Genomic DNA, 19883 nt, shown 5'->3' with positions numbered 1-19883 from the left:
TGCACTTCATTTTATTTATCATTTCATCTGTGTTTCCGCTTTCATTGATGATTGTTGTGCAGTATGAATGAGTATTTGTGTACAAAGTATGTTGCTACTCGGAGGGGGGGGGGTGATGAAGCCGTTATCTAATGAAGATTTGTACGCTCTCAATGAGTGAATAGGAAATTAGATTTAAGGTCAAGGGCATGTTGGAGATATTTTTCATGAACTTTCTCTGCCGTGTTGACTCATTTTTAATGTGCGGTTGGCCTCTGTAACCATTGGCCTAAAAGGGTCACGTGGTTCGTGTGCCTGGCGGTGGCTGGTCTGGGATAAGCTGCACTCAAAGCGTGTGTGTCAGTGTTTTGTGGTTTGTTCTGTTGTTAAGTTGGAGCATTTTACGGCATGTTTTTCCTCATAAACACGCACACACACTCGCTTTGAAGTTCGGACCATTACATTTTACCTAACATCATTCGGAGGGTTTAAAAACGAGATGACTTCAAACTTTTGTTCATATTGATCAAACATGTCTGAATGCTTCTTTCGAGGAGGTCTAGCTTAACACAGTATTCACATATTTGATCGTAACGGCAACACACTAACAGACTGGCGGAAAGGTTTGAACGACACCACCTAAATGGCAGTCAACAGTGCAGCACTGCACTTGTGTGATTGATCACACGCTGACATCTTGGAGCCCCTTCTTTCTTTTGTCATTGTAACAGAGAGCGCCGGACGACAGACCGCGTAAGTGGCGTTTACCGATCGTTCGAATATGAAAGGAATGCGTGTCCGCTCAGTCAGATCGCAGTCTTGATTCATCTTCAAGCAAGACAGTCCGCTTGAGATTCATTAACAAACTTTGCCTTGTATTTTTCCCTCCCTATTGATTACTTTTTGCCCAAAGACAGAAAACAGTCGATGTACTGAAAGCCTTTGCACACCAGAAATGGCAATACATCCTTTGTGGTTGACACTGACAAGTCTACAAGATTTTTTTTTAAATAACATTAAAAAAAAATGACAGTGTAAGAGGTCAACAACTGTAAGAGGATGATATGTAATGATGAGAGGAGCCGAGAGCAAAAACACTCCAACCAAAACAAATTAAAAATTGTTTAAAACACACCATAAAATATGATCCCAAAAACACTTTAATATTATTTCAGACTTACATTAGCCCCCTAAAAATAAATGGCTTACCGATTATTTGATTTAGGAAAAAATGCACCCGAAGTCAGCATGTAAATCTCTCTTAACTTCCACGAATGAATTAAAAGTTGTAAAAGTCACATCTCATTGAGTGTAAAAAAAGAATAATAATCACCGTGTCTGTAGTTATCTGTTGACTCAACTACGGATGATGATGATTTAACTAAATGTTTCTGATTATCGATTGTTACATTTAAATATGATTTGTAATGTTCTGAACTCCTGCTTTCATGCCGGCATTGTATTCAGTGACGTTTCAGACAGTTGACAGAATTCGGACTTAGGTCGAATTCCATGTATTCCATTTATTAATAGATGGCATTTTAAGAATGGTTGGTGCAATGCGTACTTGCTGTCCCTGCATGGAAGTTTGTCGTAAACGGTTGTCTGTTAGTGTAACAGAGCCCTCATTAAAATGCTGCTATCGACAACAAATGAAGTCTGTGGCGGTTTGGAGGTTGCGGGACAACTGGCCCCCCCAGTGCATCGGGCGGAATTGTTGCCAGCATGACTGACGAAGCATCTACTATTACAGAAAGGCCCACTATTCGAAGAAAACTGGTTTTGTGTGGCTTATACAGTACTTTGTAGTTCACTGTCTATTGTAATTATGTTGCCCTGGATAAAACCTCCAGAGAGAATTTGCCTATGCAGAGCACAAGCTGTCCTGTAAAGGGGGGGGGGGGGGGGGTCTTTTGATGGAACGCCCTCTCGTTCGTCCCTTTTGAGTTTTTATAGCGTCGTAAGATAAGAAATCACATCATGCCCCCCCCCCCACCTCCGCCTTTTTGCACGCAGTTTAAACGGGCCAGTGTGGCAGCCTCAGTGCACACTCGTCTCGCCCGGGCATCAGATTAGAAGTGACACTTACTGCAGGCTGGCTGAGTCTCAGTCTTGTTTACCCGGGTCGGGACATCATTAGGCAGCCAAATGACTCTACAGTGAGAGAAAAGGATCCAGACAGGGACAGAGGAGAAAGTGAAAGAAAGGTTTTTTTTTTTTAGAAAAGACACACAAGCGTTAAAGGGAAATCCCCAAATATCGTGCAGTGAAAAGCAACAGGAAGCAACCTGGACGCCAGGGCGTTTTTTTCACCCCCTTCGTAAATATAAACACACATGCAGATTTTAACAGCACGTGTCGGCCGTGTGGAGCAGATGGAGGAATAACCCCGGCCCAGGTCATGACAGAGGGCTCTCTAAACACGAAAAAGCTGCAGGCCGGTCACAGGCTTTTTTGTTCACTCGGAAAATGGAGTCCTGCAGAAAAAAAAAAGAGCCAGGCAGACAAAGCTTTATACTTTTGAAGTCAGTGGAGTCAGTGGAAGGTATTCTCAGGGAAGCCTGTAAAGCTCTGGATCTGGCTGTAAACCTGTGCCGCGACCTCAAACCTGCACATAGCTGATGAAACGGTCAGAAATGAAGACGGCAAAACCAATTAAGAATGCAGAAGCCAACGGTGACAGCCGCCCTTGTTTGGATGGCCAACTAATTGTAAGCCCGGCGAAGGGCTGCACTGAAGTTACTCGGGTCCTCTGTGTCTCATTAGTGTCGACGACGTCAAAGCAAACTTCCTTTTGATATCAGATCATAGTTGATGATAATACAGTCGATGGTCTTATCAGTGTTAACTTTTTTCAAATGAAAGACTACTTTACAGGGGGACTTTTTCTATATCAAATTGTTTTTCTGGCCACGCTCAACCGAAAGACCACCGTGGCACTTTCAAGTCTTGCATAGTTGTCTTGCGTACAACACTGATGTCAGTACATTCCCTTTACAGCCTCCTTTACACCCTCTTTTTCCAGCTCCACTGAAATGTGCTTCTGAGTGGGTACAAATCATCCACTGCTCACAACTCCACCCCTCCCGATCGCAGGACGCGGCGCGGCGCGGTAAGACACTACCAGAATACAATAGATATGAAGCTCACACAATATATTGATTGTAGATTTACTCGTGGAGGTAGCACTTTATGACCAAGCTGCTGAATTAGGCTTGTCAAGCGATTATTAAGAATTGTTTTAATCGTGTAGAATTAGGAGGATGATCATCGTCGTCATCAATGTACTATTTTAGCGTTGGTCGATGCCTTTCGTCTTGTAAGTGTAGAGCTGCTTGCAAACGCTCGCCATTGCCCGTTCCCTCCTCCATCTAGCTCCATCTAACGTCTTCTACTGCCGCGTCAATGCTTTCCAACCACGGAGTCACCACCATCATCTTCATCATCGATGATGATCATGTCATCAACAATGTGCTCTTTCAGCGATGCTTTTGGTCTTTGAAAAAAACGTCTCGGGCGTGAGCTCCTCGCGACCGGCCGCCATTTTTCCTTTGTCTTCCATTCTCATCTCCTGCTCGACGCTCTAGCTCCGCCTCTACTGACGCCCACCCGATCTTGTCAAAAGAGAGTCATCGCTGCCCTCTAGGGGCCAAAAATAGTCATTAGGCACAACAGACAGACTGGAAACTTTCACCAGACATGCGGAAGGGTTTCCTCTTCCCGTTTCAAAAAAAAAAAAAAAAAAAAATCATTGGATGACGTCTTTTGACGTCATTGGCAGTGATCCGTAGGTTTTTACTTGACGTCTTTAAACGTCAGTGGCAGTGAAAGAGTTAAAAGACGTTTGTTTCAAAACAGAGGTGAAACTAACCATTTTCTATTGTTGATTACTGAAGAACAGAATAAGGTAGAAACAAACTTTTTTTTTTCCTGATAAAAGATGAGAGTCTAATCTTTCATTTGGTAGTATGTGTGTTTCCATAGTCCAAACACATAATTTTCTGTGGACCTTGAAAGATCAGTCAAAATGCTTAAATCGGCTGGCACCCACGGCATCCCTTTTCTGAAAACGTCTGGCAGTCAAAGAGCTAAAGAAGACCAACATGATGTCAGCTACATCAATGCTATGGCACAACTCTTCCGGGCAATCCTGGCATTGAAAAGCAATTCAGAACACTCAAAGAGAGATTCCCCCATAGCTGCAAAAATAATGAATTGATTGTTAATTTGCCCCAAATGGTGGCTGAAAAAAAAGTAGTCAAATGATGTCGTTATAATCCGAGATGTTAGAGCTACACGAAATGGCTTCATCTGTTACAGTAGCTTTGAAAAACTGTGATAGAATTGCTTTTTCCTAAGAAGCTAATGTGGAAATAAAATATTGATAAGTCAAGACTCAGGCAGCGGTGCTACCAACACATCATGAAAAGAACAAGAATAATGATCATTCAGTCCACAGATGTAATAATAATACACGAGTCAATGTGACCTTCCGCTCAAGAGTAAGATAGTAAAAAGTGCGCTTCCAGAGTTTATGTGCACAAAAAACAAACAAGGGGTTTACAAAGTGTCCAGTTAGGGTGACTTTAAATGCTTCACTTTGCTCACTGCTTGCTAGTCAGGGGCGATGACCTGCTGTTGACACTAACGGTGGCCTCATACAGAAGCAGAAAATATGTACATCTGTGACATTTGTCGGAATTTGTTGTGAAAACTTGACATGGTTGCCCTTTTTTTTTTTTTTTTTATGGTGGATGCATTTTTTTCCATCTTATATATTCACCTTGCCACAGCACAGTGGCCAATCGGTTGTCATGTCTGCCTCACAGTACTAAGGTTTGAGGTTCGAATCTCAGCGCCGTATATTTTGCGAGGAGTTTTCCGTTTGTTCTCCCTCTGTTTGCACGGGTTCTCTGCGGGTCGTCCGGCTTCCTCCCACATTCCAAAAACAAACATTTTAAATTGTCCATACGGGTGAATGTAAATAAGAATGGCTGTTTGTCTTATAAAAATACATTATGAATGCTCTGCATGCTCTTTGGTAGGTTTTCCAGTACGAGAAAGCCTTCAAAATGATGTAAAACTTGCTGATGGTTCCCATCACTCAGTTACACACTCTGTAGTTTTTAGTCCAGTACACCGTCGTGTCGTCTTCAGGTGTACCCGACGGTTGCGAGATGACAGGGAAGATGACGTACGAGAATGGAGACGACCCAAAGCTCTTTAAGTCAAGGCTTTACCCGAGGAGATACGTTCTCCCGCCGCGCTGCCAGCGAGCCCGGTGCCAACTAGGACAAGTCGCCCAGACAGAATCAAAATGTCCTCGGAGAGGACGCCCCGGGGAGGGAGAGGAGGGAGAGGCAAGAGAAGAGATTGTTCAAGTGGCGCATCGCTGCAGCAGCTCTCCAAACACATTTAAGCCTCTTCATCATTGCAGCGTTTATAAAGAAGCGTGTCTACAAGCCGGGGCGGGCAGTATTGTTGTTGGCGTTATAGAATTCTTTATTCTTGGTACAGTACAGACAATTTTCACTGCTGTACAAGTGAAGTTCATTATCCATCATCCATTTTCTAGGCAGCGGTCTATCACAGTGGACATTTGGCGAGAGAAGCGTGATAGGCGCCAGAATGAATGCTCGCCAGTATTTCTCAGGGGGGTACATACCAGGCACGGACCCCGGTCGCTGGTTTTAAAACTTCCCATTCATGGTATGAGTTTTGTTGTTGTTGTTACTGCAGGCAAAATGACAGTGATATGTTCATTCACTCTAACTTGGGTGCAAACTGGCTTGTGGGGTGCGTTTTCAGGCTAATGGCTGAGGCCAGACAGGTCAGGGTTCAGATTGTGCTGCTCCAGTCAAAAGTGACTAACTTCCTGTTTTAATTTGCTGTGCGCTCTGGCCTTTTGTTCAGCGCTCCTTTAGCTCTACAAAATAATTCCCATTGCATCACAGTGAGCACTTACGGGGTGATAGACTGACAACCCTGCAATTGTTAAGTGTTTTGGGTAATTCACTAACATGGATCGACTGCCCTTTTAACAGAAAGAGTTGTGCATTATCATGTCCTCTGCGAACATCTAATCCTCAATTTCCCCCCCATTTGTTTGTATAAGGAAGAAATTAAAAATGCCCACAGGTTTTTATCTGGTTTGCTAACCTATAATACAGCATTTGTGGGATTTAGGCTTGCCTGGTTGAACTATAACTTTGGCCTTCACAAAATCATAACTTGTAGACGTTGGGTTTACACTTCACAGCCATTTTTTTCCCTTCCTGATGGGTTTTGCTTTCACTTCATTGATCATGATTGTGACAAATGATACAAATTTTCAAGTAGCACTCTAAGATGTAGCTTATTAGAGAACATCTATAATCTTATTTTCACCGATGAAATGAACATGAGCTTCTCCCAGACTAAACTGGTACTATCGTAAGCCACACACTGGCATTTTCACCAAGGAGACAAAAAAAGAAGAAGAGAAAACGTTACATAGAAATCAGTGTATTTAAGTTAGGTGCGCTTAGCGAGTGGCAACGTAAGATGGCAGCTATGGCGAGTAGGTGGCATTACAGTACTTTCCTGCATCATTATCTCACATCCTGCCCGGAAGTCAGACCCTATTTCAAAAAGACTTGATAAAATGCTAAGACACTAATAGTTGGTAAAGTTTTTCATTTTACATTATATCACAAAAAAAAGTTAAGAAAATGATGAATGATTTGGGTCATGAATATATTCAAGAAATGCTGATTGAATACAAACCCAGCAAGGCTCTGAGATCTACAGACTTGGGCCAACTAATGGAACCCAGAGTTCGAAGTAAACATGGTGAAGCTGCACTTAGCTGTGATGCTGCACACAAATGGAATAAGTTGCCAACAGAAGTGAAGTCAGCTCCGAGTGTAAATGCTTTTAAATCCAGGTTGAAAACTTTTTTCCCCACATACCTTTGATTAAGGTCTTTTAAACAGTTTTAAATCATGTATTTTCTCTTTTATTATTATTATTTAAAAAAAAAACTCCCTTACGCTAAATGTTTTTAAAGTTTACTGTCTAATGTTTTAACATCGTCAATGTATGTTCTTTTAGTACATTTTGTAACCTACTTTTGTTTTCTTGCTCTGTTAACTAGTGTGTTTGTCGATGCTTATTTCCTTGCGTAAAGCACATTGAGTTGCCTTGTGTGTGAAATTTGCTATACAAATAAACTTGCCTTGCCTTATTAAGAGGTGCGCTGAACACTTTTTTTTAGTCTTAAGTATTCCAGTCACAGCTCGTCTCCCTGTGCAGCCTTAACTATAATTAGACACCACAGACGTGTAGAACCATAAAAATGAAGAACATAATGTAAATGTTTGATACTGTCTTAAAATGGGAGTTCACTTCTTTTTTTTTTTTTTTTTTTCTCCTACTGAGTGAGCATAATCATCAGATGCCTTCAAATCACAAAATCTCATTCAGCTCACTGGATTGAGGTCACTCAATCATCATTATAGAGGTGATTATGGATATGTATAATATAGATAATGCTCGTCGTCATATATTGTAACTAATCCACACAAATAGCAAGTGATTACTGATTGTGCAACATTAATATTGTCATTCCACTTAATATTCCTATTAGGAGATTTTCCATTCCTCTGTACTAAAATTGCTATCTTCTCTATGATAGCATATTGACTATTAGCCTGTTAGCATTTTATCACTCCTACTTGGAAATGGGAAATAATTACAGGTCGTGATGTGAAATACTTTTCTCCTGCTTACTTGATGTGTGGTTTGTTGAAGATGCACACGGAGCAGTCATGTCATGATTGCTATTTTGTTTTGTTTTGAAGTGAAAATAGCTCAAGATAGGAACAGCATCCTCCTTTGTCATGTTGACAAATTCGACTTTTTGTGTTGTGAATGTGGCCTGTCAAAACAAAATACACATTAACGCTTTCTCACCGCAAAAAAAAAAAAAAGAATCTCTTTGACGGCTGGCGAGAATGTTTATCATCCTTCCCGCTATTCTCTCAGATGAGCTGCATCCAATTCAGGCAGTGCCACTTTTTCCCCCTCTCAATAAAAATGTGCAATGCACTGTAGCATTCCTATCTGCTGCCAGGAAGCTGATTGAGGTCAATCTGTGATTTGCAAGCCTTGGACCCCGGGGAGCGGCCGTGATATCACAGCGGGCGCTTACAGCTCCTCCTTCTCACTTCATATCTTCACATTTGTCTACAAATACTCACTGCACTCTCGCTTCTTCAACTCTTCTGAGCAATATGGACATTTTAATCTTAAAATTGCTGCCCATAAAGCTAGAATCATCTCAATTAATTATGGTTAAATACATATCACTTTTTCACAGTAATCACGTTGGAGAAGACAAAAAAGACTATATCACAATCATTTCAGGAAAATAAGTAGCATTTATTCGAACTTTATGAGCAACAGTGAACTGATGGAGGGCTACACAAAGAATGAAGTCTAAGAAAGAAAGTCTCTTTATAATATAACATATATAATATTACAAGTCAACCCCCAATTTTTCTTGACACTATAATATGTTGTGCGGGCACCCACGAGTCTATATTGCGGTATTCTGACCAATATTGCGTTTGTGTAATTTGTTTCAAGCAGTAAAATCCCCCCCCCAGGGGGCAGCCATTTTGCTACTTGCTCTTGACTGAAAATAACATCACAGTTGCTCACTGCTCAGGGCTCAGGTAACAGCCAATCACGGCTCAGCTTCAGAAAATAGGTGGGCCATGATTAATGCAGTCTGATTCATGTGGTGTATGGCTAATGCTATTTCTTTACTTAAGTCCGCGCTCATGATTCTTGGTATGCTAAAGAAGAACAGAGGATTTTTCGCATTTTCAGTAAATTCGCTTTAAAAAATTCGAAAAGAATTGGATGGAAACCTGACTATTGTTATTGCTATTGTTAGCCTAGCGACCAGAAGTTAGCATGCCGCCATTCTCCAAATGGGAAAATTTTGTAGACAGACGAACTAACATTTTACAACTACTATATTCTATGCAATTACTACTTTCTTTATCAACACAAATTCCCCACATTGGACTGAATTCTTTCATCAATTAAGCGATAAGCATTCCCATCCCTACTTTCTTGGCTCTTTTAGTCTTTTTTTTGAAAAGACTCACTCAAAACTTGCCGTCATGACAGAAGGGGAAAAGAAAAAGCTGTCAGCTTCCATTTGAAATTTCCCCAGAACAAATTGCGAGCCTGTTTCTTTAACCATCGGCCTCGGAAATCATTTCCAATTTGCTTTTGACTTCTAGTGCTATTTGTGCGCGCGTGTATGTGTCACTCACTTCTGCCTGATCGTCACACATACCAGAAGTGATGGTGTGATTTATGACGGTTTGTTTCCTGACCCTGTGCATGTGTTGCTGCTGCAACGTAAACGAGACCTAACATCACATTGCACTACTGGTTATGGGATTCGGCGGCACGGCAGGCAACGAGCCAAGTAAGTGGCTGATGACTGAAGCATATAAATGCATACTTTAATATAAATAAGGGGGGGGGGGGGTTATTTGAAGATGTCCTGGCTGTTACGCCTTGACTGTTTGTCATTGGCCCAGATGTTGTTTTTGCCAATGCAAATGTAAGGGAATGTCATGTTAACCTCAAGCACTTTTGAGAAGTTTAAGAAGCAAACAAACACAAAAGAGTAGGCACCTTGCTTTGTCGACATTTCAAAGTCTTTCGTTTTTTTTCGCTCTGTCCTCGAGTGGAACTTTCTGTCGTAGTTGTCGGAAAAATAACTGCGCTGCCCTAGTTTGCGAGCTTATCTTTCATGCGCGCAGCAGCATCCAGGAAGTGGTTAACCTTGGTAGAGTGGCTGTAGACGGACGTCTGGGGCTAACGGAAAATTAAGAATGTAAGCTTTTTTTTTTTGCAGCTGTTTGGTTAGAAATGGAGATGTTGGCCTCTTTTTTTTTTAAAAACTAATTAATTACAGAAGTCTTCCGTGACGACAGCACAGTCGAGCAGTCTTTGGCAAATTGATAATCAGTTTGAATTTGAATCTCAGCTCATACAATACGGTGGTGCTTTTGAGACATGAATGACCCGTGACTTACAAGTTTTTCAAGATATGAGCTGTCGTTTGACGGATAAATTTTTTTTTTGGTCTCGCTCAAGTGTTACCCCAAAAAATGTGTTGCTGTTATTTTATTTTTTGGGATGGGATGGAACAAATGAATAGTATTTTCATTCATTTTAGTGAGGAAAGATGATATGAGATTTGATATCATATGAGATACAAAAGTCATCATCTGGATAACGACATTTCTCTATCACTGTTCTCTCAGATCTGCTGCTGAAACCACAACCACAATGTTGATGACGAAGACACTGACAGGAGGAGGCCACTGCCGAAGGTGCAGCCCTCGCTAGACTTCTCTCGTCTGCGTCGCTCCGCCCACCACCTCCACCACCCCCACCCCACCCCATCCCGACGCTTCGCCAACATGGCCAACCACCTGGAGCTGATCCAAGAGCTGCAGCAGCTGGACAAGGTCCCCAGTCTGGAGAGGCTGCGGGCGGCCCAGAAGCGACGCACGCAGCAGCTCAAGCGATGGGCCGTGTACGAGAAGGAGATGCAGCACAAAAAGCGCAAGGCGGACAGGAAGGGCCGCAACGCCAACGGCTACCAGCACGCCGAGGCCAAGAGGCGGGTGTCGTTCGCAGCCAGCGTGGCGCTCTTGGAAGCGTCGGCCAGGAATGACCCGGATGAAGGTAAACGCACTCATTTGCTAAATTACATGCAAAGTCAGACACGCAACAGCTGAAGTCAAATTGCACGTACTATTGGATCTATCGACGTCAAGTCCGAATATTACAAGGAAGGTCTTACAAGCAACGTGTTTTCAAGAAAAAAACATTTCAAGAAATGAATTGTAATTTCTAAAGTTGTAACGATCTGATCATGCGATGGGAAATCAGGGTCGATCACGTGACTTTCAGCTAATGGGTTACAGCTAAAAAAGATTGGAAGATTTGAACCTGCTCCTAAGTCACTGCTGACTTAAAGCCATAAAAGAAGTTATCATGTTGGGATTTTTTTGGGGACAAAACTAAGCTAGTTAAGACCGTTTTGATGCACTTTTTTTCTCTCTCCGTAATACATTGCTGAGGTATCGGATCAAGACATATGACAATAAAACAGGTATAATTTTAAAGGCCTGGAATAGTTACAAGAACAAAATTGTCAGTGTTCTCCCCGCACCACTTTCCCCAACCTGGCGACAAATACTTGTCGTTATATTGCAAGAAAAATTTCAGGAATGAAGTTGGCAAATTACAAGAATGACATCCCAATTCTTACAAGAATCAAATTCTAATATCACGAGCGTAAAAACAATAACATTCAACAGAAACTGAGATCAGACTGATATCAAATGTTCAAAAATCTAAATATTTTTATTTTGACTACGTTCAAATGCATTCAATATTCGGGTCAAGCTAAGAATTCCGGTTTCTGAAAGAATCGAGGTAACATGCGCATACAAGTCGTTACTACAAAGACCAAGATTCCTTGCAAATTAAAATAAGCGAAGAAGAAGAAAAAAAAGATGAAGAAGAAAATAGAGAGCATGCGCACAGCGGAAAACAATTGGATGCGCCGTTCAATCGAGGTATTCCGAATGCGTTTATATGCGCAAGAATTCGGGTTTTAAACGGGGTAACCCAGGGGTCTTATTCTGGGTTTTAAAAACACGAATAAGAGCATATTGGGTTCATGACACGCGTTTACATGGCCTTACAAAACCCAAATATTGCCAATATTCGGGTTTTAAAAAGGTTATTGCCTGCATGTAAACGTAGTCAATGTGAACCAAATGTCACTGTTGATTGTTATCGCTCCAGAGTGCGGCGGCTGCGCAAGGTCAAAAAGCTCAAGAGAAGCCACGCCGAAGCAGTCCCTCCACACGTTCGGCATCACCCCTCCGAAAATACCACTTAGCTTGATCGCGCCCACTCGAGCTGCCAGTTAATGAGCTGAATTTGTTCAGCTAGGCCAGTGTTTTATCACCGGGGGAATAATGGAGTTGTCACGCCGAGCACAAACTCCGCCAGTCTTTTAATTAAAATTTCTACACGGATTGGCGCGCCTGGCCCGCCCTCCTCTTTTGGAGATAGTACAGTAAGTGTTTTGCGCCTGGGCACAAACAAAAAATATTTGGCATCAACTCATTTAGATGTGATTTCTTATTTCAATTCACTTGAACATACAGTAGACAAATGGAGCCGCTGCACATCCTTGCCTTGAGCAAGCTGTCTTTAAAGTCTAAGAAGGGAATATTTTTATACAAAAGAAATCTTGTGAGAAAAACACACACAAATCATCAGTAACGCTAAGGCTGCCTCATTATTCCCCAGTGAATAAGGCTGTCATGTAAACTTTTGGAAATGTGAAGCCACCCTTTCATGTATCGCCTTCTTAAAATAATCGCCTAAGTCATTTTTTCAGATTTTTCAGAAACAAAAAAAAAAGAACCATTTGCACCATGAGGAGTTGATTTAGGCAAAAAATATTTTTGGGAAAAAATGACTTAGGTTTAGGTTTTAACTTTTAATTCATTTTTTCTACTGTTTACTTTAAAGCAGATATATGATTCATTTTTCTCACAATTTCAAGCGACAAAATTGGGGGAAACCCCCAACTTCTCCTCAAAAATATTTAAAAAATTTAAATATGCAAATCTGCAGGTGCCAAACCGCGAGTATGTGGGGGTCCTATTACTGCAAATATTGGCTCCAATTATTGGTTGTGGGCGTCCTTGACTACTACAAATAAATATTGGCTCAGAAAAAAACCCATATCGATCTAACCACTACTTTAAAATTCTTTGTTCCTATTTAAAACGGCACAACCTCCGGAGCACCCTGAAATCGAGAGCATTAAAACACCTGACCATGCCGCATTTTCATATGATACATTTGGTATGCACTACGTATCACGGACATTAGTGTTAATAATAACCTGGTGTTAACACTGAACATGCATGTGCAACATCAGACACCTGACAGAAGATTGGCGTCTCCTTTGCACTTGTGCAGCGCGGCTCCATTGATCTGTTTCCCGCTTGCGTAATGAAGGCGACCATGTGAGGATGACTGAGATGAAAGAAAGAGGCAGGATGCGGCCCGGGCGGCAGCTGGATGCTCTTCTGGAGCTTTTTCGGGAGGCTGACAACCTCGACTTTTGTCCCCTCGGTTGTCGCCCAAGCCCGGACTGGACGCAGTTAATAACATCATGTCAACGCCTCCATGACACATGAGATCATACAGTACGTTGCTTTTGTGTCCGAGGTGGCACGATTCAGATTGGCAGCATAAACTGACAGATGGGAGCCACTCATTTGATACAAGCTTTGACGTGCTCAAAATACAGTAATAAAATAATGGAAAAATGTGGTGTCAATTTGGTACATTAGAGGCGCACGTACCGTTCAAAAGGAAAGCCAACAGTGGCCAGTGGATTAATGCTAAGGTTACCTGCATTTAAACCAACGGGCATGAGGTAATAAATGTAGACGGTGATATACAGTAAATAGACAGTCCAGAAAATTGGATATGCAGTAACCACTACATTGGAATCTGCAGCACAAATCCAGCCTTAGGAGGCTCCCATAATAGTGTCTACATTATGAATGAGCCTGCTGGCTGTACAGAATCACACTAAAGAGGCTGCTTTATAAGGAGAGGGGGTACGACTGGAGACATTGAGCTTGTGGGGAGGAGGATGCATCCTGACTTGACACGGATCCTACACTTCCTCTCACTGATAAAACGATCCGAACAACTCACGGGGCCGTCTTTCAAAAAAGAAATACGGTAGATGCAAGAATAAGACGCAGAAAACGGAAAAAAGTTGTGGTGGCCCACAAGTGGGAGTCATTCACCTTTAAGTATGACATGTTTCTGGCTTCCAATTGGATGATAGACATGAAAGGGTTGAAAGGGGAGTGGCTTGCTGCTTGCTGTGAGAAAAGTGCGTTTTGTTGTCGTCATTTACCGCATCTCTACAAAGTGTCTGTTTTTCCCCAATGATGGGATAGTGTGATGGGAATTGTATTTTTTTTTTTTCAAGGTTAGAAATGGCTATTCAATTACACAGTGGCGTAAGAAGGCATGGTCATGTGACACCAAAAGAGGCAGGCTCAGTTTTCCATTCACCATTAGTGAATTTCCAACCTCGAGGTTCACAAGGTTACAAAGTACAGTAACTTGCCCCACTGCGTTTAAGCCTTGAGACGCATACCCAGGTGTCTGGTTGTTATGCCCAAATTATTGTTTTGACTACATTGTTATGAATAGCAGTGTAACTTGTGACAATTTTCACCAGCGTGTTTTCACCAGTGACAACACGCTAATTACACCTCACAGCCACTAGCAATTATAACATCCAACTCCATGTTGGAGAAGCCTCAACCTAAAATTCACCGTCCATTTTTAGAACGCTCACATTTGCTTTTGGTTCACCGCCTATTTTCCTCCCTTTCTCCTACCGTGTCATTAGCATAAAGCGCACGCAGGAGGAGCGAGTAGATTTTCGGCTCCAGCGAAAGCCGGCTCGGCCTCGTGGAAGAAGCAGTCTTGCTTAGTTATTTGTGTGCAAATGAGCTCTCTCAGGAGCTTTTTGTCTTCTTCTCGTGTCTCGCTGGAGCGAAGCGGCTCTGCTGCCGAGCATATGGCCGCATGCGAGCGGCACCGGAGCGAGGCGTAATGCGATGCAATTAGAACACGTCGCCGTGCGTGGGACACCTTGCCGTTATTTCTTGATCCAATCTGGGTCAAATTGAAGATCAGTGAATCGATTCAGTGATATTTTCTTCATGGGATTAGAAAATGTCTGAAAGAGGCGCACTCAGACACTACAACGTAAACAGAATTTTCTAAACATTTTATGCTTGCAATTTCGTCAACTCAAGTTTAAATATTTTAAAAACTTAAAAGAAAACTATTAAAGGGTTACTAGACTCACTGAGCCATTTTCAGCAGTAAAAAGTTCATATTTAGTCCAGAATGAGTTTGATAACTTCATTATTTTTCTTGTACAATTAATAGCTTTAAAAAACAAATTTTTCCACTTGCTGTCGATTGAAGAAGACATCGCCTGTGCCGAGGAAGTAGGCAACGACCAATCACGGCTCACCTGTTTTCTGGATTTGGTCAGCAAAATGAGCCATGATTGGTCGTTAGCTACTTCCTCAGCACAGGTGATGTCACCTTCAGTCGACAGCAAGTGGAAACATTAGTTTTTAATTGTTCATGAAAAATAATAAAGTTATTACAGACGCTCCCCAACTTACGAACGAGTTACGTTCCGAGCGATCGTTCGTAAGGTGAATTTGTTCGTAAGTTGCTTCAGTGCTATATTTTGGATTATAATTCATGTTTAAAAAGAATACGTACAGTACTGTACTACGTATGTTAGAGAGAGAGAGAGCGAGAGACACACACAGTATGTACATGTACGTAATAAGATAAATAAAATGAAGTTTAACTTACTTTTGGAAGATGTACTCGATGCTTAAGGAGAGGAGGAGGAGGAAGAGGAGGATTTTATATCATGAGAGGTTCTTCGTCGTCGCTGGAATGGGCTTCAAAAGTTACTTCCTCCTCCGTAACTTCAATGTAGGAAGAAGTTGAGGGTCGCGGAGAAGAAGATGAGGGTTGATGAGTATCTCCCTTGGAGGATTTACTCGAAACTGGCCGAAAGAAGCGATCTAACTACGATTGCACAGTTTTCTTCTTTTTTCATCATAAATGATGCGGTAGCACTGTATGGCATCATTCAATTGATTTGCAACCTTTGTGCAACGTTCAATATTTGGGTCTTGCTGCTCGAAGAGTGCGATGGCTTTATCTATGAGCGACAGGCGTTTCTTCTTCTTCTTCCTCCTCCTTGACACGTTGCTGAGCCTCCAATGCTGGGTGAGCTCTCACAGCGCCAAGCGTCGGTATTAGCGGCGGAAAGAAGCACTACAGTACTCGGAAAAAGGTGCGCAATTAAAAAATCGAACTTACAGCATCTCTTTCCGAACATTTTTTGACATGCGCGCAGACATGTTCGTATGTACCGTTGTTCGTAACTCGAATGTTCGTAAGTAGGGGAGCGTCTGTACATTCATTCTGGACAAAATTAACTTCTTATTGCTGAAAATGGCTCAATGAGTCAAGTATCCCTTTAAGCTTCCTTCCTAATCGTATTCATTGTAGTTGGATTTGTGAGGTGCCAGTCAACCCATTGTCTATCTTTATAAATATAATAATACTCCATTTTGATTGAGGCTGTGGGAGAATTATTAAATATAGTCAGATAGTGGTAGCAATTATAATGCATCAACCAAAAAAAAGCTGCGTGCAGAAACAATTCAGCAGAACATGCATAATTGAACAGCTAACTGACCCGAACTCATTGACTAGAACTTATAGGCCATTTTCTGCTTTGTTTATTATTGTTGTGGTTGTAGCTCGCTGTGGTGTGGAGGCGCACTGCATCACACGAGAGCTGCTTCGAACATCTTGTTACCATAATTAGAAGCACGAGTGGGGGCAAACTGTGTACATCAGTAGTGGCTCTACAAAAAGAGCCCTGCAGCTGCTGCTGCCTAACACATTTCTAATGGAATTGGACCAGGACCAAAGGGAAGAGAGGAGCTTGTTATCCGTTTTAATTCTTCTGTCGGCTCTCATAAAAAAAGAGCAGCGATTCATGAGCGCGGCGAAGATAGCTACCGTTAAAGTGGATGAGCGCCCATATTGTTTATTAGGGTGCAATATAGTCCAAAACGAGGCCTCTTTTCTTTTGTGTAAGTATTGCAATTTTCTTCTCCTCTCTGCTCAGCCGAGTCGTGATGGCTGACAACGAGCCTGTTTACTAAGCCGGTTGAACTTTTGACAACTGTCGCGTGAGCTGCACACTCCAGCGCTACACTGACCTTGCGTCACACCTGCACACCAACCCCCTCCCCTCCCAACCACGACCAAAATAGACAATCGTGACTCAGCATTTTACGCGCAAATGCCTGATTTATTAAGAGAAGTTGCTTAAGCTGACGCTTTTTGTGTGAAATTTACACCATCTTGCACACTTCCAATTAGAACGGAAATGAGATTATTCAGCCGGTAAAGTCATGACTTAGCAAATATGAGTAAATATCAACAGTTTTAGAGTGCCGGTAACGCATTACTATAAATCCAATAAAGATGTATTTTTCTGTCAAGATGAGGAAAAATGCTCAAATATGTCCCAAATTATTCGTACGTGTGTACTCGGGCTGTCTTCAAACTTATAATTTGGTTTTCTGAGCCAAAGCAGAAAATGACACATTTTGCATTACACATGTCTTCCTGTCATAACAATAAGGCGACCTGTTGGCATATACAGACTAGTGTCAACAATAGTACGACCCGCAGAATGTAATGAGATGTAATACAAGAGCTGTATGAAAAGTCCTGCCTTCACAAAGATAACAATGCTCAGATTAGATTCACAGTAATATTGTTGTTATTTCTAGCTGAGATGTCAGGAAATGCTTCTTACTCCCTCAAATTGTGGTCATCCCTCTAATAGGTGTCGTGCTCTATTGAGTCATCCACTTAAGACAATTTAGCTCTACTGTACCTCAAATGGACATCTATTTTTTTTCTGGAAAAAAAGCAGGGAGTAAATCATTTCATGGATGCTATTGAAAAGAAAGAGTTCCCCTCTTCAAAATTATTATTATTATTATTTTTAATTATGATGCACGTTATAGGTCACAATAGAAAAAGTTTTAAAATTGTTTATCTTGGTCACATTATGGAACTTTTTCAAATTGAACAAATGCATAATGTTTCTTTTACAACATCCAATATTGTTTTCACAAAATAAATGGTGTCCTATGACAGTGTATTAGGGCCACATACAAATATATATATTTTTTGGGGGGGGGCTATATTCAGAGAAAAAAACTATTTTATTTCTATCTTTCCGTTTTGCAGCAATCAGCATTAGAATATAGCTAAGTTTTTTTTTATCATTATTTCCAAATCTGTTTAAAACTGTGGGTAAATGATCTTTTTTCAACATGACCCTTGTTTGACGAAACTACCATTTCTTCAACCGTTCTCTGAAAGCCTTCTGTATGCTCTAGCATAAAATAACATATAAAAAAACCTTATAAATATATCTGTGGGACACTTAAAACATTTAAAATAGAATGTATTTATACGTTTTTAATGTTTTCACTCCCAGCCATTTTCACTGAAGCAACCCCTTTATATCTTTGAGACACTTAAAACATTTAAAATAGAACGTATTTATACGTTTTTGGGAGCCAATGAGTTAAAAAGTGGCAAATTTGCAAGGAATAAACCCACAGATTTGGGAGAGAGACTAAACACGGCCCTAATACGCCATGCTAGTATCCTTTGCCATACTCATGAAATCAGCAGACTAAATATGAGGAGCGTTGAGGCGGTTTGCTTCCCCTTGCCGAGCGTCGTGTCGCAATGAAAATGACGCCGCAGTTGATTACTGAAGTGTCATTCTGTGCTTGAAGCCACGCCGCCACTACGACTTGGAGATAAGATGTATCCTCGCGCCCGTGACATCTATCACACTGTGTCAGGATGATCATCGTCTGAGTAGGAGTCTTAGCCTGCAGACTGCCGTGGAACAGGGCAGCCATGTTTTAATTATGCTCCGTCAGCCTCAACACCGACACTACTGTATTTTCAGATTATTCCTTCGTCTTCCCATCAGCAGCTCTCTGTGATCAGCTCATTTTTATTTATTTTTTTACGACTTCTAAGGGCAGCCTCAAAACCAGCTCAACTATTTTCTTATTTATTTATTTAAACCACCGAATGCTTTGTCGCCATAAATTAACATTCGGGTGAAGATTCCCCCCAGACGTTTGCCCGCCCCGTTGACTGGCACGGACGGCGATTTGATGTGGCTCGAGCTCAGGCAAGAGCGACTGACTCATTCCGCTCACGAAACATCATTTAGGATTACTGAGACCGGGGCTGACGTTTTTTTGCTTATTCAGTCGCATCATTTAGCAAATGACTGGCCTGTGTAAAATGTGAGGCGTCAGTTAATGGGCTGTTTATTACACTCGAGCGCTTTCACTGATCCTTTCCGTCATTGTGTCCCTTCGCTTTTACAGCCGTTTGCGCCACTCGTTTTCATTTCCTTCATTTGATTGCGCTCCCGTAGAATCAACATTACGATCAATGAGCCAGGATGTTTGTTTGTCTGCGGGATTACACAAAAGCTCTTTTTTTTTGGAGTGTCTGCCATTTCCCTTCATTTCCTAGTCAAAATGACAACATCGGCATATGGGGTATTATTGTTTCGAGGCGTTTATACATACCCCCGTTGGTAATAAAATTCCAGATAGACATTTTTTGTAAAGATCAACGTGTACACACACTGAACAACGTTACAACCAATTAGTCGTGCTATAATGACTGCCATGGGAAAAAAGATGGATGATGACGCTAGAGTCCGACTTCACACCAAGTTAGTGGTGCCATAATGATCGACGTGCCGATCAACCAATAACGCAGACAATGAAAGTAGTACACGGAACGATATCACAGCCACTTAGTGATGCTACAATAATTGAAAAATGGGCCCGCTATTGGATCCCTTCAGTCTCCCTCTTCTTACTTCCATGGCAACTGAGGTCACCGTGGCCTCAAGGTACTCAGTGGCCGTTCTCATTTTGCATCATCACGGCTGCCACTTGGGCCTACGGCTGGAGGGGAATCAGACTGATTCTGGCTCTACATTTTTTTTTTTTTTTACCTCATTCAGGCGGCGGGGGTGTTGCTGTTCTCGGATCCTGCCCAACTGCGACCTCACATCGCTGCTCATT

The 19883-nt window shown here is 41.8% G+C and overlaps 1 protein-coding gene across 3 annotated transcripts in view; it reads left to right on the top strand.

Moving 5' to 3' along the window:
• ppp1r16b (protein phosphatase 1, regulatory subunit 16B) overlaps positions 1 to 19883 on the top strand; it is a 52083-nt gene that overhangs the window by 5761 nt on the left and 26439 nt on the right. For 2 of the 3 annotated variants that reach the window (XM_077573131.1, XM_077573132.1), the window contains exon 2: positions 10314 to 10740. In XM_077573131.1, the coding sequence (XP_077429257.1) occupies positions 10473 to 10740 (268 nt within the window). In that variant the 5' untranslated portion in view covers positions 10314 to 10472. Of the gene's footprint in view, positions 1 to 9372; positions 9467 to 10313; positions 10741 to 19883 lie in introns of those variants that run through there. The other variant, XM_077573133.1, reaches the window with a different exon arrangement.

This window comes from Vanacampus margaritifer, chromosome 8 (genome assembly GCF_051991255.1).
Source record: "Vanacampus margaritifer isolate UIUO_Vmar chromosome 8, RoL_Vmar_1.0, whole genome shotgun sequence".
Lineage (NCBI taxonomy): Eukaryota > Metazoa > Chordata > Actinopteri > Syngnathiformes > Syngnathidae > Vanacampus > Vanacampus margaritifer.
This window is presented reverse-complemented; position numbering and strand designations above follow the sequence as displayed.